This window comes from Histomonas meleagridis, assembly GCF_020186115.1.
Source record: "Histomonas meleagridis strain 2922-C6/04-10x chromosome Unknown contig_283, whole genome shotgun sequence".
In the NCBI taxonomy this organism is placed as follows: Eukaryota; Parabasalia; order Tritrichomonadida; family Dientamoebidae; genus Histomonas; species Histomonas meleagridis.
Window position 1 is genome coordinate 106,030 of NW_027150850.1, and position 19,309 is coordinate 125,338.

The following is a 19,309-nucleotide window of genomic DNA, read 5'->3' on the forward strand; positions in this document are numbered from 1 at the left end:
TTGTTTATTTGAAGGACTTACGAACATAATACGGGTCAGATCATACAAGTTCATTAATTACAGGGTGATCCAAAAGTCTTTAAATCTCACTTTTTCACAATAACTAAAAGATATTTAATAAAACATTTATATTATATAGCAGTCTTGAATGTGTAGAATATTTTATCTTTTATGAATGTGTAATGAGTTATATAGGTTTAAAATTTTATACGTCAGAATTTCGAACAGTACTTCATTATTTCTTTCTTCATGGATTATCATTTGAAGATACATATAATGGGATGACCATCGCTTATGGCTATACACATTAAGAAAGATATATATCACATGAGTTACATCAGTCAATAGAAGTGTCAATGCAATATTTTATACAAAAGTCACTCAAAGACATTTGAAATGTGATCGAAATTCACTTTTTATTATTTCTTTTTTCGTGGATTATAATTTGAAGATACATCTAATGGAATGACCATCGCTTACGGCTATACACATTAAGAAAGATATATATCACATGAAGATACAGCGCCTATAGAAGTGTCAATGCAATATTTTATACAAAAGTCACTCAAAGGCATTTGAAATGTGATCGAAATTCACTTTTTATTATTTCTTTTTTCGTGGATTATCATTTGAAGATACATCTAATGGAATGACCATCGCTTACGGCTATACACATTAAGAAAGATATATATCACATGAAGATACGGCGTCTATAGAAGTGTCAATGCAATATTTTATATAAAAGTCACTCAAAGGCATTTGAAATGTGATCGAAATACACGTTCATTTTTATTAATATTTCATTTATCACGCAGCCGTATTGGAGAGAATTTTCACCTTTTGCTGTAGCACTTCAACCACGTGATTTATCCTATACTCGTCGTATAGCGATGAAGACTTAAAGTAATACTTCTCTACAAGCTCCTTGTCGGAAGTCAAGTAAAGGTACCATTCGACCATTCGCTGCATTTTGAGTCCGAGGAATATGAAGTCTTCGAGTGGCGTTCCATAGTATCGGTCGTCGTCCATTATATCCGATTTGTTAAAGTGGTCGATTTTGTTGATGAGCTCTTTGAAGCTATTGTTGTCGAATTTGCTGTTATTCTTTTGGAGAAATGTCATTATGAAGTTCCATGGCCCTAATGTATTAAACGCTTCTCGAATGCGAAGGCCATCACTAAAAATAGAGACCATAAACTGGACAATGTTCTTTGTGTTAGCTTCGTTGATACAACAGAATGTGTATGCTGGGTTATAGAAGTAACATTCGAGATCATTAAATGTGGCATTGATAATACAATCATTACGTGGTTCAGTAGTCGTAATATTCGATGGAAGTTTATCAAGAAGCTTTAATGTCTTTGGTATAACTTTCTTATTACTTAATAATGCAAATTGCGTATAGTTTTGCGTAAGCCATTCATGGCCTTGTTCAGATATTACGGTAAGAATTGGCTTTAAGAGATTGGAATTGATTACACTTGATACAAATAAAGAGATTTGTTTGCTTGGCTTTGGTTCTTTTTGTGATGCTTGAAGAACCTCTTCGAGCTTAACGTTCTCCGATCCGGGGAACTTTTTCTGAAAGAGCTTTTTGAATGCAACGATGGAGTCCATGAAACGGTTTTGATCGATGATCCCGTTAAGGAATAATGAAATGATAAGAAAACAAAAGCGTTCGTTCGGGTTTTCGGTGTTCGAAGGTAAGTTGGAAAGTTCTTTGAAGAATGGGACATATGGAGATTTTGGCTTTTCTGTGAAAGGTTGGAAATCGAGAGATGGGACATCCCTATAAGTTGGCTTTCCAATGATTTCTTCGATTGGTGTAACAGGAACATCTTTGACGACAACTTCTTTGGGTTCTAATTTCTTGGTCTTATTGCAAAGAATCGACATATGGATGGAAAGCATCCACGACATGGCTTGGGTCTCATTTTTAGCTACAAATGTATAACAATTTTCGGTATTACCGACTTCCATTAATTGGAATGATCTGAGGAAAATTGTTTTGTCCTTCTTTAAAGATTTTGGGCATTCGAGAAGTGTTGTGATATAAGTGTTTCTTCCAAATATGTATTCGAATCCTGGAATTATCATATTCTTTTTTTGAAAATGTGTTTGGAGGAATACATGATGTTGTTTGATTTGAAGAGAAGTAAGAAAAGATTCCAAATTTTTGGATCCTGGAAGAAGACCTTCGATTTCTTCAACGTTTAAATAATCATTCATCTCAGCATTTCGGAAAAATACTTCGATTTCTCCGAGAGTTTCGAAGAATGATTTCGTAAAGTTATCACATTTTTCCTTATCGGAAAATGTCAAATTGTATTTGAGTGAATTAAATGTCATGTTCACTAAAATAATGGTAAACTTCTTTGTTGGGTCAGGGATCGGAGAAAAGTTTGGGCAGAACAAAGCGAATTTTGCCTTTGATGAAGAAAAGAATAAAAATGGCCCGTTTGAAAATAAGTTGTAAACACCCGGCGGCATGGAACCTATTTCGGATGTCTTCACTGACCCCCAATCGTTTTTACTCTGGAGGCTACTGAAAAGGAGAGGCAGGTCATAGCTCATTTTCTCTTATAGCAGTAAATGTAATATATTCAAAAATCATTTTAAACGGTTTCATCGCTGTTCTGAAAAGAAAATTGAATGGTTTACCACAGATTAAATGGAAACTTACGAAAAAACAGTAACACAAATCAAAGAATTCATTAATAAGAACAACTTATATCGAAAAACTGCTATCCCAGTGATTTCTAGTGTTGCAGAGGATGAAAATCCTCGAGTTTCGAAATTCGGTGGAAAATATCCTTATTTGCCAAATGAAACAATTCAAAAATGTCCAGTGTGTGAACAATTCCCAATGATGGCTGTGCAACTTTACATTCCATCACTCCCAGAGTTTGTTCAACAATATTTTCAAGAGGCAGATCGGAAATCTTTGCTTGTTCTAGGTATATGTCCCGAATGTCTAGGTTCAAATGGTTACCAAATTAAGATTTATGGAGAAGGAGAACTTGATAAACTCGTTTATCATGATGACCACGGAAAGATTTGGGCAAGTCCGGAATATCATGAAAGAAGACACTTCCCTCGAATTCCATTTTCTCCTCAGCCATATGATTCATTTGATGAGCAAAGGCAATATTTCCAATTTTGTACAATAGAAAGTTGGAAAGAAACAGAAATGGTCCCATACACATCTCTCAAACAAATCCAAGAGTTGATAAAGAGTGAAGGAATCGAAAGTAGTAATCGATACTTCCTTATTGCTCATGGAATAAATATGCAAAATAATGTTAGCGGAAATTCATACCTCGCAGGATGGCCACATTTCTGTGAGTCTGATCAAACACCAGATGGGTATCAAATTCTTTTAAATATGTGTGAATCGGAAGCTGCAACACTTGGATGGGGCGATTGTGGAACTGCTCAAATTTGGGTTGGAACTGGTTCTAATGCAGGAAAATATCTTTTCACTTGTTCTAGTCATTAAATTGATGCTGTCTTGATTTTTTTAAATTTTGGTGAAGTAGTCGTAAACGGTTTTCGAATTGAAATTCATCGTCCGACATTTTCCATAATAAAAATGTAACGTTCGCTTTTTGACCATATTTTTGTCACTTTTATGAGTGGCTATAGCAATTCAAAAATTTGCATTTGTTTCTGAAGAATGAACTGGCCACTTCACTTTTAATGCTTTCCACAAGCTTCTCACGTAAATTCAACATCCTTGAATACCAATCCAAGGAAATCTGCGCTAAGTTCAACGTTTCAGCAGGTATCAACCAAGTTGCTTTCACACCAGATGAAGCAGCTGAAGCATTCAAGAAGATCGGTCTTCCAGCAGTCGTTGTTAAAGCTCAAGTTTATGCCGGTGGTCGTGGCAAAGGCACATGGGTTGAAGATGGCTTCAAGTCAGGTGTTCATTTCGTTAAATCAGCTGAAGAAGCTAAACAAGTTGCTGCTAAAATGATCGGCAGACATCTCCGCACAAAGCAAACAACAAAAGAAGGCGCCCTCTGCAAGTGCGTTATGCTTTCAGACCCAGTTGAGATCAAGCGTGAATTATACTTCGCAATTCTCCTTGATCGTGCTTCACAAGCACCAGTTGTAATTGCCTCAACACAAGGTGGTGTCGAAATCGAAGAAGTTGCTAAGAACCAACCAGATGCAATCTTCAAGGAAGTTCTTGATGGTGTTGATGGTATCACAGAAGACGTTGCTAAGCGCCTCGCTAAGAAACTCGGTCTTGAAGGTGCTGCATATCAAAGTGGTGTTCAAGAAATGCAAAAGCTTTGGAAATTATTTGTTGGTTCAGATGCTACACAAGTCGAAGTTAACCCACTTGCCGAAACAGTTGACGGCCGTATTATCACAGTCGATTCCAAATTCAACTTTGATGATGCTGCTCATTATCGTCAAAAAGAAATCTTCAGCTATCGCGACCTTAAACAAGTTAACCCAATGGAACTCCGTGCCGAGAAATATGGTCTTAACTATGTCCAACTTGATGGTGATATCGCATGTCTTGTTAACGGAGCTGGTCTTGCAATGGCTACAATGGATGTCATCAAATTATCCGGTGGTGATCCAGCTAACTTCCTTGATCTTGGTGGTGCTGCTTCTGAGAAGGCCGTCACTGAAGGATTCCTTATCATCAGCTCAAATCCAAAGGTTAAGGCAATTCTTGTTAACATCTTCGGTGGTATTGTCAAATGCGACATGATTGCTAAGGGTGTCATTGCAGCCGTAAAGAAGGTGGGACTTAAGATCCCACTTGTTGTTAGACTCGAAGGTACAAATGTTGATCTTGGTAAGAAGATCCTTAAGGAATCAGGTCTCCCAATCATCCCCGCTAGCAACCTTACAGAAGCTGGTGAAAAGGCTGTTCAAGCAGCTCGCAGCCATTAATTACGCAATGAATAAAGGCCACAAATAAAATTAATTAATACATCAAATTTTGATGTACGGTTATTATTTCTTACATTTCTCTGATTTTTAATAAAAACAGAACGATTTAGAAAAGCATTATGAAATAATCATTGTTTAAATGAGATTTTAACCAAATTAAATGGAAAAAGAACAAAATGAAAAGAAATGAAGTAATAGGGCTGCCCCAAATAAACGGTGTAGTAAACGGTTTTGGGAGTTTTGGCGGTTTTGGTCAAGCCTTGGTTTATATGGGACACATCATTCGTGCTCAGCGTAAAGGTAATGGTAATGTTTTCCGTGCTCACACACACCACAGGAAAGGCGCTGCAAAGTTCATGCCATTAACAGCTGCACAAAGGTCTGCTCAAATCGTTGGTGTTGTCAAAGACATTATCCATGATCCAGGAAGAGGCGCTCCACTTGCTCAACTTGTTTTCCAAAAATCCGGAAAAGCAGGTCTTGAAAGACATCTTGTTATTGCCCCAGAAGGTATTCACACTGGTCAATTAATCCAAGTTGGTTCAACAGCCTCCCTCCATGTTGGTAACATTCTCCCACTCGGTCAAATCCCAGAAGGTGCCGAAGTTTGCAACGTTGAACATCATCCAGGAGATGGTGGTCGTTATGGCCGTTGCTCAGGTGATTCATGCCGTGTTATCACACACAACGATGATGGCTACACACGTGTCCAACTCCCATCCGGCCGTAAAGTCGTTGTTTCCAGCAATTGCCGCGCATGCCTTGGTGTTGTATCTGGTGGCGGTCGTCTTGAAAAGCCACTCCTTAAGGCCGGTACAGTTGCACACAAATACGCTGCAAAGAGGAAGGCATGGCCAGTTGTCCGTGGTACAGCAATGAACCCAGTCGATCACCCATACGGTGGTGGTTCACATCAACACATCGGTAAGCCATCAACAGTTTCTCGTAACGCTCGTCCAGGTCAAAAGGTTGGTCTCGTCGCCGCCCGCCGTACTGGTCGCAGGAGGGGTACAATCTCAGTCGTCTAAAAACCAAATTTTGCATAATTTCATCGTTTTTGATTCCATTAAATTTAAGTATATCTTAATCTGTTAGCACATAATTGGATTTGAGTAATTATTTTATATGGTTTGTGTATTATGTTGGAGTAATCAGTCTGAAACTTGACAAATGAATAATTGAGTTTCTTTTTTTATCTTGAGTTCATACAATTTCTCAACACATTTTAGTCAACAAAAACAATTTTTTTGATCGATCATTAGATTGGTTCAGATATTACAATTGTAATATTAAAGTAAACAAAATAAATACAAACAAATGTTTATGTATTATATGGATTTCTTGTGTATTCAAATGACCCGAGTGATGAATTTCTCGTTTTCCTTATCATGCTTAATGAGTTCATTGATTCCTTTATATAATTTAATTGTTCTTTAGCTGAACGAAGTGCATTGACAAAATTTTGATCAACAATTTCGGTGTTATTAACTGAAAGTGAATGTAGCGATTGAAAGTTTATTCTGTTTTGCTTATGTGAATTAGAAAAAGAGTTTATTTGCTTGTGTGAATTTGTATCAGCATCATCATTCACATAAGATATATCTTCTAGTACAAAAACAGGCGAAAGATTGAGTTCTGGTTTATCATTTTTAGGTGAAAAATCGCGATTTTCATCTTCACTTGAAAAATATATTTCCTTCGAAATTGTTAAAGAATGAGGTTTTGGAATCGAATTATTAATACTCAAGAGGGATGAGGGCATTGTGGGAATTTGTTGCTCAAATTCTTCGGATTCATCAGATTTGATCATAAGATTTGAATACTTAGATTCTTTTGGTAAGGATTCTTTCGGAATGGTATCACAGAGGCTAAAAGAAAAACAAATTTCTGTTTGTTCATCTTCTATTGAAAGTGGTTTGATACTATTTGGAGAAAATAAATCTTCTGTAAGATCTGTTTGAGAATCATCTGAATCACTAAACGTGATTCTTTTTTTAATAGGTGTTTTTGTTACACTTTCATATTCTGGAATGTCGTTAGACAGATTTTGATTATCAATTTCAGATTCTAATTGATTTGAATTTATTGAAGGGCTGTTTGTATTGGTAAAATTGCTGTTATTTTTGGTAGTTTCTGATGAATTAGTTGGATTTTTGATATTTTGAGGTGTGATTTCAACTGTTGAAAGACACATGTTTTTAACCAACGAATCCAAAGATTCTTCTTCTTCTTCCTCTTCATTTACAAAAAACTTATCGTTTAAAATGGATGAATGAATATGAAGTTTTTTCTCATATTTTTCTATTGACCCGTAAATATTTGAAGTTGTTATAGAAGAATTATCTAAGAAACTTTCCAATTCGCTGTCGATATCATCTTCCATAAAAAATTTCTTGTTTGAGCTTGAAAACCGTTTATTTTTTCAGAGTTTAAAAATAGATGTCAACAATAATCGTTGTTAACATCTTTGATCTAATTTTATTTATAACACTTGTTGCGCCATATATACTCTATTCAATTGCATATAAATATCCTCAAATATTCAAACGATTTATGACACAAAATCAACTTATTTTATTATCATCTATCATGAAAACCATTTGCATGGTATTATATGCAGCTTATGGTTTCCAAGGCAAGTTTACATTTAAATATATTTATATTAGTATTGTTTGTATTGCTATAGGTCAATATCTTAATTATATCGTTTATACACGTCTTGGCAAAGTACGTGCATATTATGGCTGGGAACTTGGTATTGATAATTCACCTCCAATTCATGGCTTCCCATTTGATATTGGACATCCACAGTACAAAGGTTGCTTCCTTACGCTTCTTGGAACGTATCTTTTGTTTGAGGCAACCAAAAAGTTCACATTTTTCACAATAATATGGACCATTATGTACTTTTATATCACCCTTATTGAGAGCACTTCTCCTGGAAGAAAAGCATGAGTAAAAAGTAATTAGACGCATAAAAAAAAATTTTTAAATAATTCAAGGAACGCAAATGAAGAATTGTTTAGATGACCAATGATATTTTTAACCATAGTTATTATTTGCTAAGCCAAATTGTGTTTGAAATATCATTGTTATCAATTTGAAATGTGTTTCATGTGTATCCATTAAATTATCGCAATATTTTCCTATTGTTCTAATTTGCTCACGCCAAAATGCACTAAAATAAAGTTTTCAATGATATGTTCGCATTTTTTTGAATATGTCGATAAGGGCGAAAAGATTTTCACTAGGTTTGCTTGTCCGGTACTATAAAACAAAATGAACAATTGGGAAACAATTCAGTTTATTCAACAAAAAATATTTTCCTTAAATAAAGAAAATCTTGTTCAAGCAGCTATTTCAGTGTTTGATATATTTGATAATAATTATCAGTATTCATTTAACTTACTTATTAGTCAAATAATTTATTCATCATTTGTAGCAGGTATGAATGATTTAGAAGTCTATATGAATTTCATTAAAGAAATAAAAAAATTTGAAGATAACAAACAAACTCAAAGTAAAATACATAAAGTTTTTTTACAAATGATTTTAAATATATATTCTCAAGAATCAAATTATTTTCTTGAGAGAATGATTCAAGAAAATTTATGCGAATCAAACATAGTTGTACAGATGAGAGAAGAATCGTATTTTATACATTACATGTCCAAAAAATTTCTAGAAAAAAAAGAATATTTGAAACAAAATATAGTAAACATTGAAAAACTTTCAAAGAATGATTGGGAAATTCATAAGAAACTTATTAAAGAAGGACAAAATCCTAATGAAATTTCGAAAATAATTCGAAATGATGAAATAGAAAAACTTCAAGAAATATCAGCACAAAATGAATTCGATTTTAATCAAACAATTAAACCATCACTTTATGAAAGATGTTCTTTTATTAATACACAAAATGTTACATTAATTGATTATGCAGCATTTTTCGGATCAATTAAATGTTTTAAATATTTACTTATGAATGGTTCTGATATAAAAAATACAGGTAGGTATGCAGTTGCAGGTGGAAATGAAGAAATCATTCATTTATGTGAACAAAATCATTCATCATTTGAAGGTGCATATGAAGTAGCAATTGAATTTCATCGAAATGATATCTTTAAATATCTTTATGAAAATAAAATTGCTGAAATTAATAATTTAGAAGAATTTGGAAAGAAGTGTATTTCATCTCATAATTATGAAATTTTTATATTTTTACAAAAAGAAGGGATGCTAATTTGCGAAAACATTATTAATGAATCAACAAAAATTGGAAACATATTTCTCATAAAACATTTTCTTGAATGTAATCAAATTCCGAAAGATATTTTAGTATTTTCATCAGAGTCAGGAAATATTGAACTTGTTAATTATATTTTAATACAAGAAGGAATTGATATTAATGCTAAAGATATTTATTTGTTTTATTTAAAATTTATTTTAATAATTTGATATTTCAAAATAATATTTGGAAATTATTTAAATTATTTAAAACAGCACTTATGTGGGCATCTGAAAATGGTCGTACAGAAATCGTTAAATTACTTCTTAAACAAGAAGGAATTGATATCAATGCTAAAGATATTTATTTGTTTTATTTAAAATTTATTTTAATAATTTGATATTTCAAAATAATATTTGGAAATTATTTAAAATATTTGATACAGCACTTATGTGGGCATCTTTAGAAGGTCATAAAGAAATCGTTAAATTACTTCTTGAACAAGAAAGAATTGATATCAATGCTAAAGATATTTATTTGATTTATTTAAAATTTATTTTAATAATTTGATATTTCAAAATAATATTTGGAAATCATTTAAATTATTTAGAACAGCACTTATGGAAGCATCTTATAATGGTCATACAGAAACAGTTAAATTACTTCTTGAACAAATAGGAATTGATATTAATGCTAAAGATATTTATTCGTTTTATTTATAATTTATTTTAATAATTTGATATTTCGAAATAATATTTGGAAATCATTTAAATTATTTAGAACAGCACTTATGGAAGCATCTTATAATGGTCATACAGAAACAGTTAAATTACTTCTTGAACAAATAGGAATTGATATTAATGCTAAAGATATTTATTTGTTTTGTTTATAATTTATTTTAATAATTTGATATTTTAATATAATATTTGGAAATTATTTAAATTATTTAAAACAGCACTTATGTGGGCATCTTTAGGAGGTCATAAAGAAATAGTTAAATTACTTCTTGAAAAAGAAGGAATTGATATTAATGCTAAAGATATTTATTTGATTTATTTAAAATTTATTTTAATAATTTGATATTTCAAAATAATATTTGGAAATTATTTAAAATAATATCATATTTGAAAATTATATAAAGTATTTTGAACAGCATACATGTACGCAAGAAAATGAATATACCGAAATAATTGAAATGTTTCGTAAAAAAGAAGGAATCCAAGATGATATAACAGATAAAGCAAATGATCAAATGGAATTCTTTCCATTTTGGTAAGGAATTGGTATCATTCTAAAAAACTTACCGAATAAACATATATAAAAAGTTAAAGAATTTTTAAAACACGTAACATATTTTAATGAGCTTTGAAGTTGTTTGGTTACATAATTTGAAGTAAAAAGAAAATGTTTAAAGTGTAATAAAGAGAAATATCAATTACATTCCCTCACCAAAAATTGTGTTGTAAAATCATTCGACTTTTTCTGTAAAAAATTCAAACAAATTTAGTTTGCCATTAATTACATCAATTTTTTGTTTGAAAAAAAATATGTCAATTTATTCCTACAAAAGGATGCTATCACAAGGTGTGGATATGTATAAGGAAAAAGGTATAATAAAATGGTGTGAACAATTATAGTTGAAACAAATTTTTGAAGTGGTGGTGGATGCATACAACTTTTTTCTTTCATTTTTCAAGTAAAATTGTAAACTTTCATACATCCAGCTGACCATGGTCTATACCTAAAAAAAAAAAAAAAAAAATAAAACCTTTTTATTTTATACTTTGTTTGATTGATGAACGCTCATCATTTTAGGAAAACAACAAGAAAATTATGATGAACTTTTACATAATGATTTTGAACTTCATAATTATGTTAAAAAATGCGTTAATTATATACAATGAATTAACAATATATTTGTTATTTTCATAATAATTTACTTTTTGTTCAAACTTAATTTATCACAGATAAAAGCAGAACTACTCAAGACGAACACTTATTTGAAATTGAAATATCTTTGATAAACAATATCTTCTGTAGTAAATTTAATAGTATTATTATATGTTATGTTTGTCATAACTTCTACATCATATTTAGAATTTTCGCTAATCATATATTTATAACATTTGATTCCCGTAGTAACATTAACATCAGCTTCTGAATTATCGATTTCTTTGCCTTCACGATTATATGATACAACTTTAAATGTGTATAACGTTCCAACATCGTGTGCTTCGATTATTGCTAAATAATTAATTAGATCTTTTGTTACCTTGCTAATCACTGGATTTGCTTTGTCAATCGAATAGTGATGTTCTTCAAACTCGTGTTCAGTCGTCCTTTGCTTAAGATAAAACATAGTGTTAACAAAGACTATCCTTTCAAATTCTGTTGCATTACATTTGCTGTGTCCTGTTTGAATCATTGCTGTGTTTCCATAAGTATTAAGATAAAAATTTTCTGTTTCAGATATTTGACTGGTACTATCGGGAAACGAATACCAAATATCTCCAGTGGCATTTTGCTTCGCTGTATGAGAAAAGTAAATTATATATATATTGTTATTAAATACCAAATAAATAAAACAAATATATAATTATTTAAAGAAATATCCCTCGCATTAACATCAATTCCTTTTTGTTCAAGAAGTAATTTAACAACATCTATATAGGCATTTCCAGATGCTTGCATTAGAGCTGATCTAAAGAATTTGAATAAAATTGAAAAATTATTTTGATATATAAAATTATTAAAACAAACAAAAAATAAAACAAATTAATACCTTTAGCATTAATATCAATAAAAAATGAATGAATTCAAAATAATTTATATTCACTTATTTTTTTGTTATAAGTTATTAAACATAAACAAATAAAATAAAATTGAAACAAAATTTTAATACAAAAAATCGCTTAGTTTTGAGTTTCGAGTTGAGATGGATTCATAATACTCTCTATTGTTTCTAAAATTGGCGATGTATCAACTTTTTTGGTCTTTGGAGCTATGAATTGTGGGAGAACAACATTTGAAATCTGTGGCGTTGTGCATGATACCATTGAACTAAGTATTTCAGTAAGCGCTTTTCTTCTTTGAGATATATTAGATTCAACTGGTGGAGGAAGTTCAAAGTTTTCATTACTTTGAGGTACGTCAACTTCTTCAATTGGTATCGAAAAATCAATTTGTTGAAATTCCTGTGCAATATTTTGAGGAAGTTTCGAAATTACATTAGACTGAAATTTTTGTATCGAAGTATTTTTGCATGTTTCATCATCTTGGATTATTTCCGGGAGTTGAATATGAATACTCCCATCATCTTTAACGTCCTCCGTGACATGTGATTTGAAAGACGGTTTAAAAGAATCAAAATCAGAAATAAACGTTTTCGTGCGCTCTATTGTTTGTTGTATTTGTTGAGAAAATTTAATCAGCTCTTTGTCGATTTCGGTTTTTCTTATACACTTTGGTTTTGGTGGAGGTACGAATGCTGGAATTTCTAAAGTTTCTTCATATAATTTTTCAATACTAAGTTGATTATCTTTTTTCATGTGGTTGCTTTGGAGATTTTCGTAGAATTGTCTAAATTGCTCTGACAAAACAACGTCAGGACCTTCTGTAGATTGAGGTTTTAGCTCTTCATTTATAACGAGTGGTGTAATTGCATCAATTTGTGAAATGATTTTTAATCTATTTTGGATTTGTGATTCTATAATTTGCATCTCCTGTTCATTTATCTTTTTATTTTCTAGTAAATTTTTAAGATTTTGAAAGAATTCCAATTGAGATGAATAAATTGATTTTTCCATATTTTCATGGTATTGGAGAATTTTAATGAGGTTCTGAATATCTTCTTCGAGTGCTTCAACCTTGGAATCGATCGATTGAGAATCGTTGAAATTTTCTATAATTGTTGGGAAAAGTTTGAATTCATCAAATGTAATATCCGAAATTGAGTGCTTGGTCCATTGAGAGCTTGTAGGAAGGGAGTATTCTTCAGCCAAAATAGATGTGATATCTTCTGAATTATCAAATTTCTCATTTTTATCAATCAGTGATAAAAGAGAAATTTCATGATCTATTGCCTTTCTTAACTCACGGATTGATTTTATTTCAGTTTCTAACTCTGAATAATCGCATGTTGAATACTCTTGAGAAATGATTTCTAAAATTTCATTAATTTTTTCATTAATTTCAGATATAGTAGTCGACGAAATATCCGGAACTTCTGCTTCGCCATAATCTTTATTTTTTTCTTGGAATAAACTGATGAGTCTTTCTATTTGAACAGATTGTTGTTCATATTGATTGATTAATTTTTTGTTGTATGATACTTTTTCATGGCCTTCATTGTTTTCTGACCTTAATTGGTTCAGTTCTTCTTTAAGCATTGATATCATTTTTTCTTTTTCATTAATTTGGAAATTAATATTATCTAATTGTTCTAATGCTAATTCATATTCTGACTTTCCTTTTATGACTTCTGAATGAATTTTTGAAATATTATTATAAATTTCATTTGGTGCCTGATAAAGGTGCTCAGCCATTAAATACAGTCAATTTTTTGACATTTAATGTCAATTAGGTTGCGAGACGATAGCTTTTTTTCAGAGAAATATCACAATTCAGAATATTCACATTTTTATTCATATATGAAAATTCATGAAGGATTTAACACAAATCAATTTAATAATGAGTGGGAAACGCTAATGTCAAGAAAACAATTGGTGTTTGAAGCAAATAAAGAAAATATTATTCACTCAGCAAATTTAATTTTTAGTGAAATGGAAGAAAATTTCAATTTAACTTTTAACATAATCCTAAGTCAAATGATATACATACTATGTTTTATAAAAATAAACGATGTTGATTTTTATTTAAGATTTATGAATGAAATAGAAACTTTGGAAGAAAATAATAAAAATAAAGATAAAATATATGATATATTAAAGAAAATCCTAAATAAGCCCACACAAGAATATAATTATATTCTTGAACACATGATTGAAAATAATTTTATTCCAGTAAAAGTTGTTCAGAATAAAAAAAAATTCAATATTTTATGCATTATATTCCTAAAAAAGATATAAACGAAATTTGTAATAAAGTTGAAAAATTTAAAGAACTTTCAAAGAATAATTTTGATCTTCATAAACAATTAATTAAAGAAGGAATTGATATTATTTTTCTCTATTATATATTCATTTTAATAATTATGTATTCCAAAAGAATATTTCGAAATAATTGAAAATATTTAGAACAGCACTTGAATATGAGATCGCAAAATTACTTCATTCCAATAAGGAATTGATTCCTCTTAAAAATTTAAACACTTTTATAATGAATTATTTTTCATTTGTACCACTGATGAACTATACACCACTGTAGCGCCTTATATAAGTGTTGGAGCAGTCCCATAATTACTTCATTGAAACTAATTGTAATAATCGAATTTTCATATTATTTCCGCAAATTATCGCCAATTAACAGATTTTACTTATAAATTCAACTAAATAACAATTTATATATATTTTTGATATCAATGAGTTTACTAGAAAACATTTACACTTAAGTTTTCACTTCTTCTTTTTCCTATTCTTTTTAGCCGCCTTCTTCTTGTTCTGCATCAACGTTCCTCCAGCGCCCAATGATATCCTCAAGTTGAATGGCAATTGGTTAATTACGTCGTTTCCGTTCACCAATTTGATCAGTGCTATTTCTTCCGGTGGCACTCCTTTCATCGACACGAAGTAATTCTGTATCACCGGCCACGCCTTTCCTTTCTTCATGTCGCCTGGCGTGAACTTCACTTTGTATTTGAAGTTGTTCAGCGCAGACAATGGCGCAACCATAATATACGCAGCATAGAACTCGTCATCTCGAAGTGGTTGTCCTGTTAATGAATTAATTCCTTCGACATCGATATCAACAGATAACCCTTCGTTCTCCATCACATCAATTACTTCTTGCTCAAGTGGCTGTGGCTTAGGTTTCGGTCGATTCCGTTTTTCTTTACGTTCTTTTCTTCTTCGTGCAACATCTGCTCGCTCTGGTTCTTCCATTGCGATTCTTGCTAATTCATAATCACTTAATTCTTCTTCCTCATCATCATCACCTTCTTCTTCATCTTTCTTGTTTTCTTCACCGGCACTTTTCGTATCGTCGACCAACTTCACTTCACTCTTCACTTCACTTTTCACTTCCTCTTCGGTTTCAACGTTTTGGAATGGAAGTTCTTTTGCGATATCTGCTGAGTCTATTTGCTCAATAACTGGTTCATCTTCTGTAGTGTCACCTTCATAATCTGATTCTACTCGAATTCTTCTTTCTTCTAAATGATTTTTCACATGTTCTTCTGTTACATGGAATAATATTCCAAGTCCCATTTGAGGCATTGTCATTGTCATATAATTCTTCTCGCCTACAATGAAGAATGATCCTGTTTTAGCTTGCTCTTGACCAAGGACTTTCTTAACTTGATTTGCATATACCCAAAAACATTGACAAGGTTCGTTCGTTTTCCAGGCAGTTGATCTTGCGACAGCAAACTCGGCTGCTTGCTGTAAACTTATAGGTGATATTGGATGCCCATTAGGGTTCTTAATGATAACAGATGCTGCGCCATGAATTTCGGCATGTAAGTAAATATCATCTTTTTTCAAATAATGTTTGACCAAAACATCATTTTGTATCTTATCCCTACCAGCTAACACAAGATAATTCTCAGTTGTAATGAACCAATGAAACCTTTCAAACCACCAAGTCTTCCGTTTTTCTTGAATCGACATTGCAATCGATTTCTTATTCCTCTGTGCTTCTTTATCAACTTTCTTTACTACTTCTTTTTCTTTTTCGGATGTTCGTTTTAACTTCTCTGCTATAGCTAAACGTGAGTCATAATAAAAAGAAGAATTAGCGTAGGCACTTTTGCGTAAGTCTATCAAAACACGGTGAACATCACCTTCGTTATCGGTTATTAATGCCCAAAATTTTCCTTGTTCGAACTCGACTTTGTCTATCATACTCGCAAGTGGATTACCTGATTCTTGATAAGCTCTAATTGCTAAACGAATTTCATCCCAACGAATATGATTACCTATGAATGAGTTAATTATATTTCGACAATTTTCTATTTCTGTCGCATGTTCATTAATTAATTGTCCGATTAAATTAAGTCGATCTAATTCTTCTTGTAATTCTTGTTTCTTTTTCTCAAAATTACGTTTGACACTATTGACTTTACGTTCTGGAATACTTTCAATTTGTTTCTTAGACTTTTGGGCAGTTTCTAATTCAGCTTCTGACCATAATTTATCACATGCAATGTCAAAAGTATCGCATTTGGTAACAAACTTTGGGTCCCATTGTGCTAATTGAATTCCACAAATACATCGGTCCTTAACGTTCTTGGGGGAGTACAAATAGCCGATAGGTTTGGGCGGGAGGACCGTTACTTCGGGCTCTGGCGGTTGGGGCTCCCCGTCGGACGGTTGTTGGCGGGGTGGCCTAGGTGCGGGTTTAGATAATAAGATTTCATCAAAGCGGCGCATTTCTTTGATGAATATGTCAACTTTATCTTTGTCGTAAACAAATGTTTCTAATGTTGAATTAAGTGGAATTTTGGAAACTGTCATTGCATGATCAAAGAAAGTATGTCTATGGAATGGGAATATCTTTGTTAAGTATGTACGGATTTTTTGGTTTGTTTTCTCGGGAATGTTTTTGAGGGATTCATGAATAAATTCATCTGTTGGTGGAACATAATCACGAAATTGATCAACCATATATGGCTGGTTAACACCAACAATTGTGGTTCCTTGGATAACATGGTACCTAAGGACAGCAAGAATTTTACTATCTGATTGTTGAAATAGAATAATGTTACCTGCTTGGAAAAGTTCAAGACAAAGCCTTAGATCTCCAAAGCAGAAGTAGACTGCTCTGTCGTTTCCAGGTTGGATTATATCATCAAGACGACGAAAACGAAGTAATTTACGAAGACGACAACAAAAATCTGGAGGTGTTTTGGGCTTCTCTCGAGGAAACTCGGTGAGATGGAAACGAATTCCATTCTTGATGAGAAGATTACGTGTTACGCCAAGTTTCCAAAATTTGATAATTATAGTGTCTTTGGATATTTGATGGACATTTCCAACCCTCATTCCTACAAGTTCTTGTATGGAATCTATTTCAAGTTTGACCTCATGATTGGAAAATCTGAAAAGAGTCATTACTGAAATGTGATGTGAAAATTGGTCATACTAAATTCATTTGCAAAATCAAAAACATTTTCAAAGTCAAGTACTCTTTTCAAATCTAATACATTCAAAGACTTTTAAAAAAAACTCGTTCTTCAAATATGAAAAATTAAACTTTCTTACATTAACACTTTCATTAACATATGTTTAGCCAATTTCAAGTTATAAGCACATTTAAAATAAATTTCTATCTCATATTTTGAAGTGTTGTGTACTTATCTAGAAACAGTATTTATTTATAGCATGCGCATTATCGATATTAATGTAATTGCGTTCAGCTGAAATATTTTGCCGAATTTCACTTATTGAATGCAAACGTTCTGAAAAGTGAAAAAATAATGGGAGGACGTTTAAACGAACGTTAGGAAACAAGATTTGAATTGATTGACAATGAAGAATTTTGTGAATATACGATCCATTCCTAAAGGAGGTAAAAAGTATCTTGGTTATTACACGAGTGAGATTTTCAATGATTCCAAATGTATCATCGGGGGTACATTCGAAGATTGTAATAGGCAGGATTGCTCCTTTTTATCTGGCCTTATTATATCAGAAAGTGTTTCTTCATTTATATTAATTTGTTTTTTTTTGCCAAATTTTCACGTAATTTTTTCATCAATCCAACAAATGCCAATCGAAAAATAGCATCCTTAGTTTTTCCAGGTATTTTTTATTCTGTGATCAATATTTTTTTTTTGCTACTTTTCACATTATGAAAATTCAATTCAATCTTTTTATATGGTATCAACTGCATTAAAGTGCTTTACGTATATTGTTGCATCGAATCAAGTTATTTTCCTCATCCGAGTTAATTTCCCTAAGTTTGGAGCTATTCTATCCTTTATCATGATATTGGTTGGATTAGCTAATTCAATATATATCATTCTAACCTTCATAAGTGGATACTTTCGCCTGGGTATTGCAAAAAAATGAAAATTATTATATTTGTGAATTCGCTTTTTAGTTTTTTGAACATTATTTATAGGACTATTTTCCATAGTGACGATTACGAATTAATGCCTTATATTATGTTTGTCTTAAAAGATTGGTCATATAAAAACAGAAGAAATTTTAGCTTTTTCCTTTTTTTCTTGCAAAAATTTGTTTTTGGAAATTTGCCTGTTTTATTGGTTGTGATTGCAATGATATATATGAAGCCAAATGATAACGTGGCTAATGATGGCGATAAAACAGAACCATCAGAAAGTACATCCAAAGTAATGCTACACAGTGATTTAATTCCTTGAATAAATAATTAGTTTGCGGATTTTTTTATGTGCAATATTTAAAAGATTGAAATATGAAAAATATTCATGTTTTTATCTTAAAAAAGTTTTAAACAAAAAACGTTTTTCAAATATTATTTTGAAATATCAAATTATTAACAAAATACATATTAAATAAAACTAATATAAATATTTTAGCATTAATATCAATACCTTCATGTTCAAGAATTAATTTAACGACTTCTGTTCGAAATTTTGAAGATGCTAATATAAGTTCTGTATAAAATAATTTAAACAATTTTAAAATACTGTGTTGTTTTTCTGAATCACATAAATGAATATTTCCAGCTTCAAAATCATCTCATGATTCGTGTAGAGATTTTCTATGAAAAAGTTTTTAATTGAATTGTATTTAATCGTGAGCCGTTATAAACCCGACCGATTATCTTCTCAATTCCTAAGGCGATCAAAATGAATTGAATTTCTGGTAAACGAATTTTGGATTTAAATAGGTTTTCGGACTTTTTGTAGCATAATATTTCCCATCATGTATAAAATAAAACATGTACTAAAATATATTTTGAACAATTTTATTGATTTTAGGCATAATTAGTTTTCTCATCATAGTAAACCATTGAAATTTATTTCTTGTGCGCATAATCAGCCGGACAAATATCACAATA

General features: G+C 31.4%; 7 protein-coding genes across 7 annotated transcripts; 4 read left to right on the forward strand and 3 right to left on the reverse strand.

The window, feature by feature from the left end:
- Window positions 1–807: 807 nt before the first annotated feature.
- Window positions 808–2,574, reverse strand: GO595_004796 (neurofilament protein; the record flags this gene model as incomplete). Its single annotated transcript, XM_067917968.1, has 1 exon — window positions 808–2,574. One exon carries the CDS (start codon window positions 2,572–2,574, stop codon window positions 808–810), a length of 1,767 nt encoding a protein of 588 aa, XP_067775049.1.
- A 97-nt stretch (window positions 2,575–2,671) lies between these two features.
- GO595_004797 (uncharacterized protein) lies at window positions 2,672–3,499 on the forward strand (the record flags this gene model as incomplete). Its single annotated transcript, XM_067917969.1, has 1 exon — window positions 2,672–3,499. One exon carries the CDS (start codon window positions 2,672–2,674, stop codon window positions 3,497–3,499), a length of 828 nt encoding a protein of 275 aa, XP_067775050.1.
- Window positions 3,500–3,699: 200 nt separating this feature from the next.
- On the forward strand, window positions 3,700–4,917 carry GO595_004798 (succinate-CoA ligase; the record flags this gene model as incomplete). Its single annotated transcript, XM_067917970.1, has 1 exon — window positions 3,700–4,917. One exon carries the CDS (start codon window positions 3,700–3,702, stop codon window positions 4,915–4,917), a length of 1,218 nt encoding a protein of 405 aa, XP_067775051.1.
- Window positions 4,918–5,186: 269 nt separating this feature from the next.
- Window positions 5,187–5,945, forward strand: GO595_004799 (60S ribosomal protein L8; the record flags this gene model as incomplete). The annotated part of the gene is made up of 1 exon (XM_067917971.1): window positions 5,187–5,945. One exon carries the CDS (start codon window positions 5,187–5,189, stop codon window positions 5,943–5,945), a length of 759 nt encoding a protein of 252 aa, XP_067775052.1.
- A 1,561-nt stretch (window positions 5,946–7,506) lies between these two features.
- Window positions 7,507–7,872, forward strand: GO595_004800 (phospholipid N-methyltransferase; the record flags this gene model as incomplete). The annotated part of the gene is made up of 1 exon (XM_067917972.1): window positions 7,507–7,872. One exon carries the CDS (start codon window positions 7,507–7,509, stop codon window positions 7,870–7,872), a length of 366 nt encoding a protein of 121 aa, XP_067775053.1.
- A 4,185-nt stretch (window positions 7,873–12,057) lies between these two features.
- On the reverse strand, window positions 12,058–13,533 carry GO595_004801 (uncharacterized protein; the record flags this gene model as incomplete). Its single annotated transcript, XM_067917973.1, has 1 exon — window positions 12,058–13,533. One exon carries the CDS (start codon window positions 13,531–13,533, stop codon window positions 12,058–12,060), a length of 1,476 nt encoding a protein of 491 aa, XP_067775054.1.
- Window positions 13,534–14,718: 1,185 nt separating this feature from the next.
- On the reverse strand, window positions 14,719–17,373 carry GO595_004802 (nuclear export mediator factor NEMF-like; the record flags this gene model as incomplete). Its single annotated transcript, XM_067917974.1, has 1 exon — window positions 14,719–17,373. One exon carries the CDS (start codon window positions 17,371–17,373, stop codon window positions 14,719–14,721), a length of 2,655 nt encoding a protein of 884 aa, XP_067775055.1.
- Between the last annotated feature and the right edge of the window lie 1,936 nt (window positions 17,374–19,309).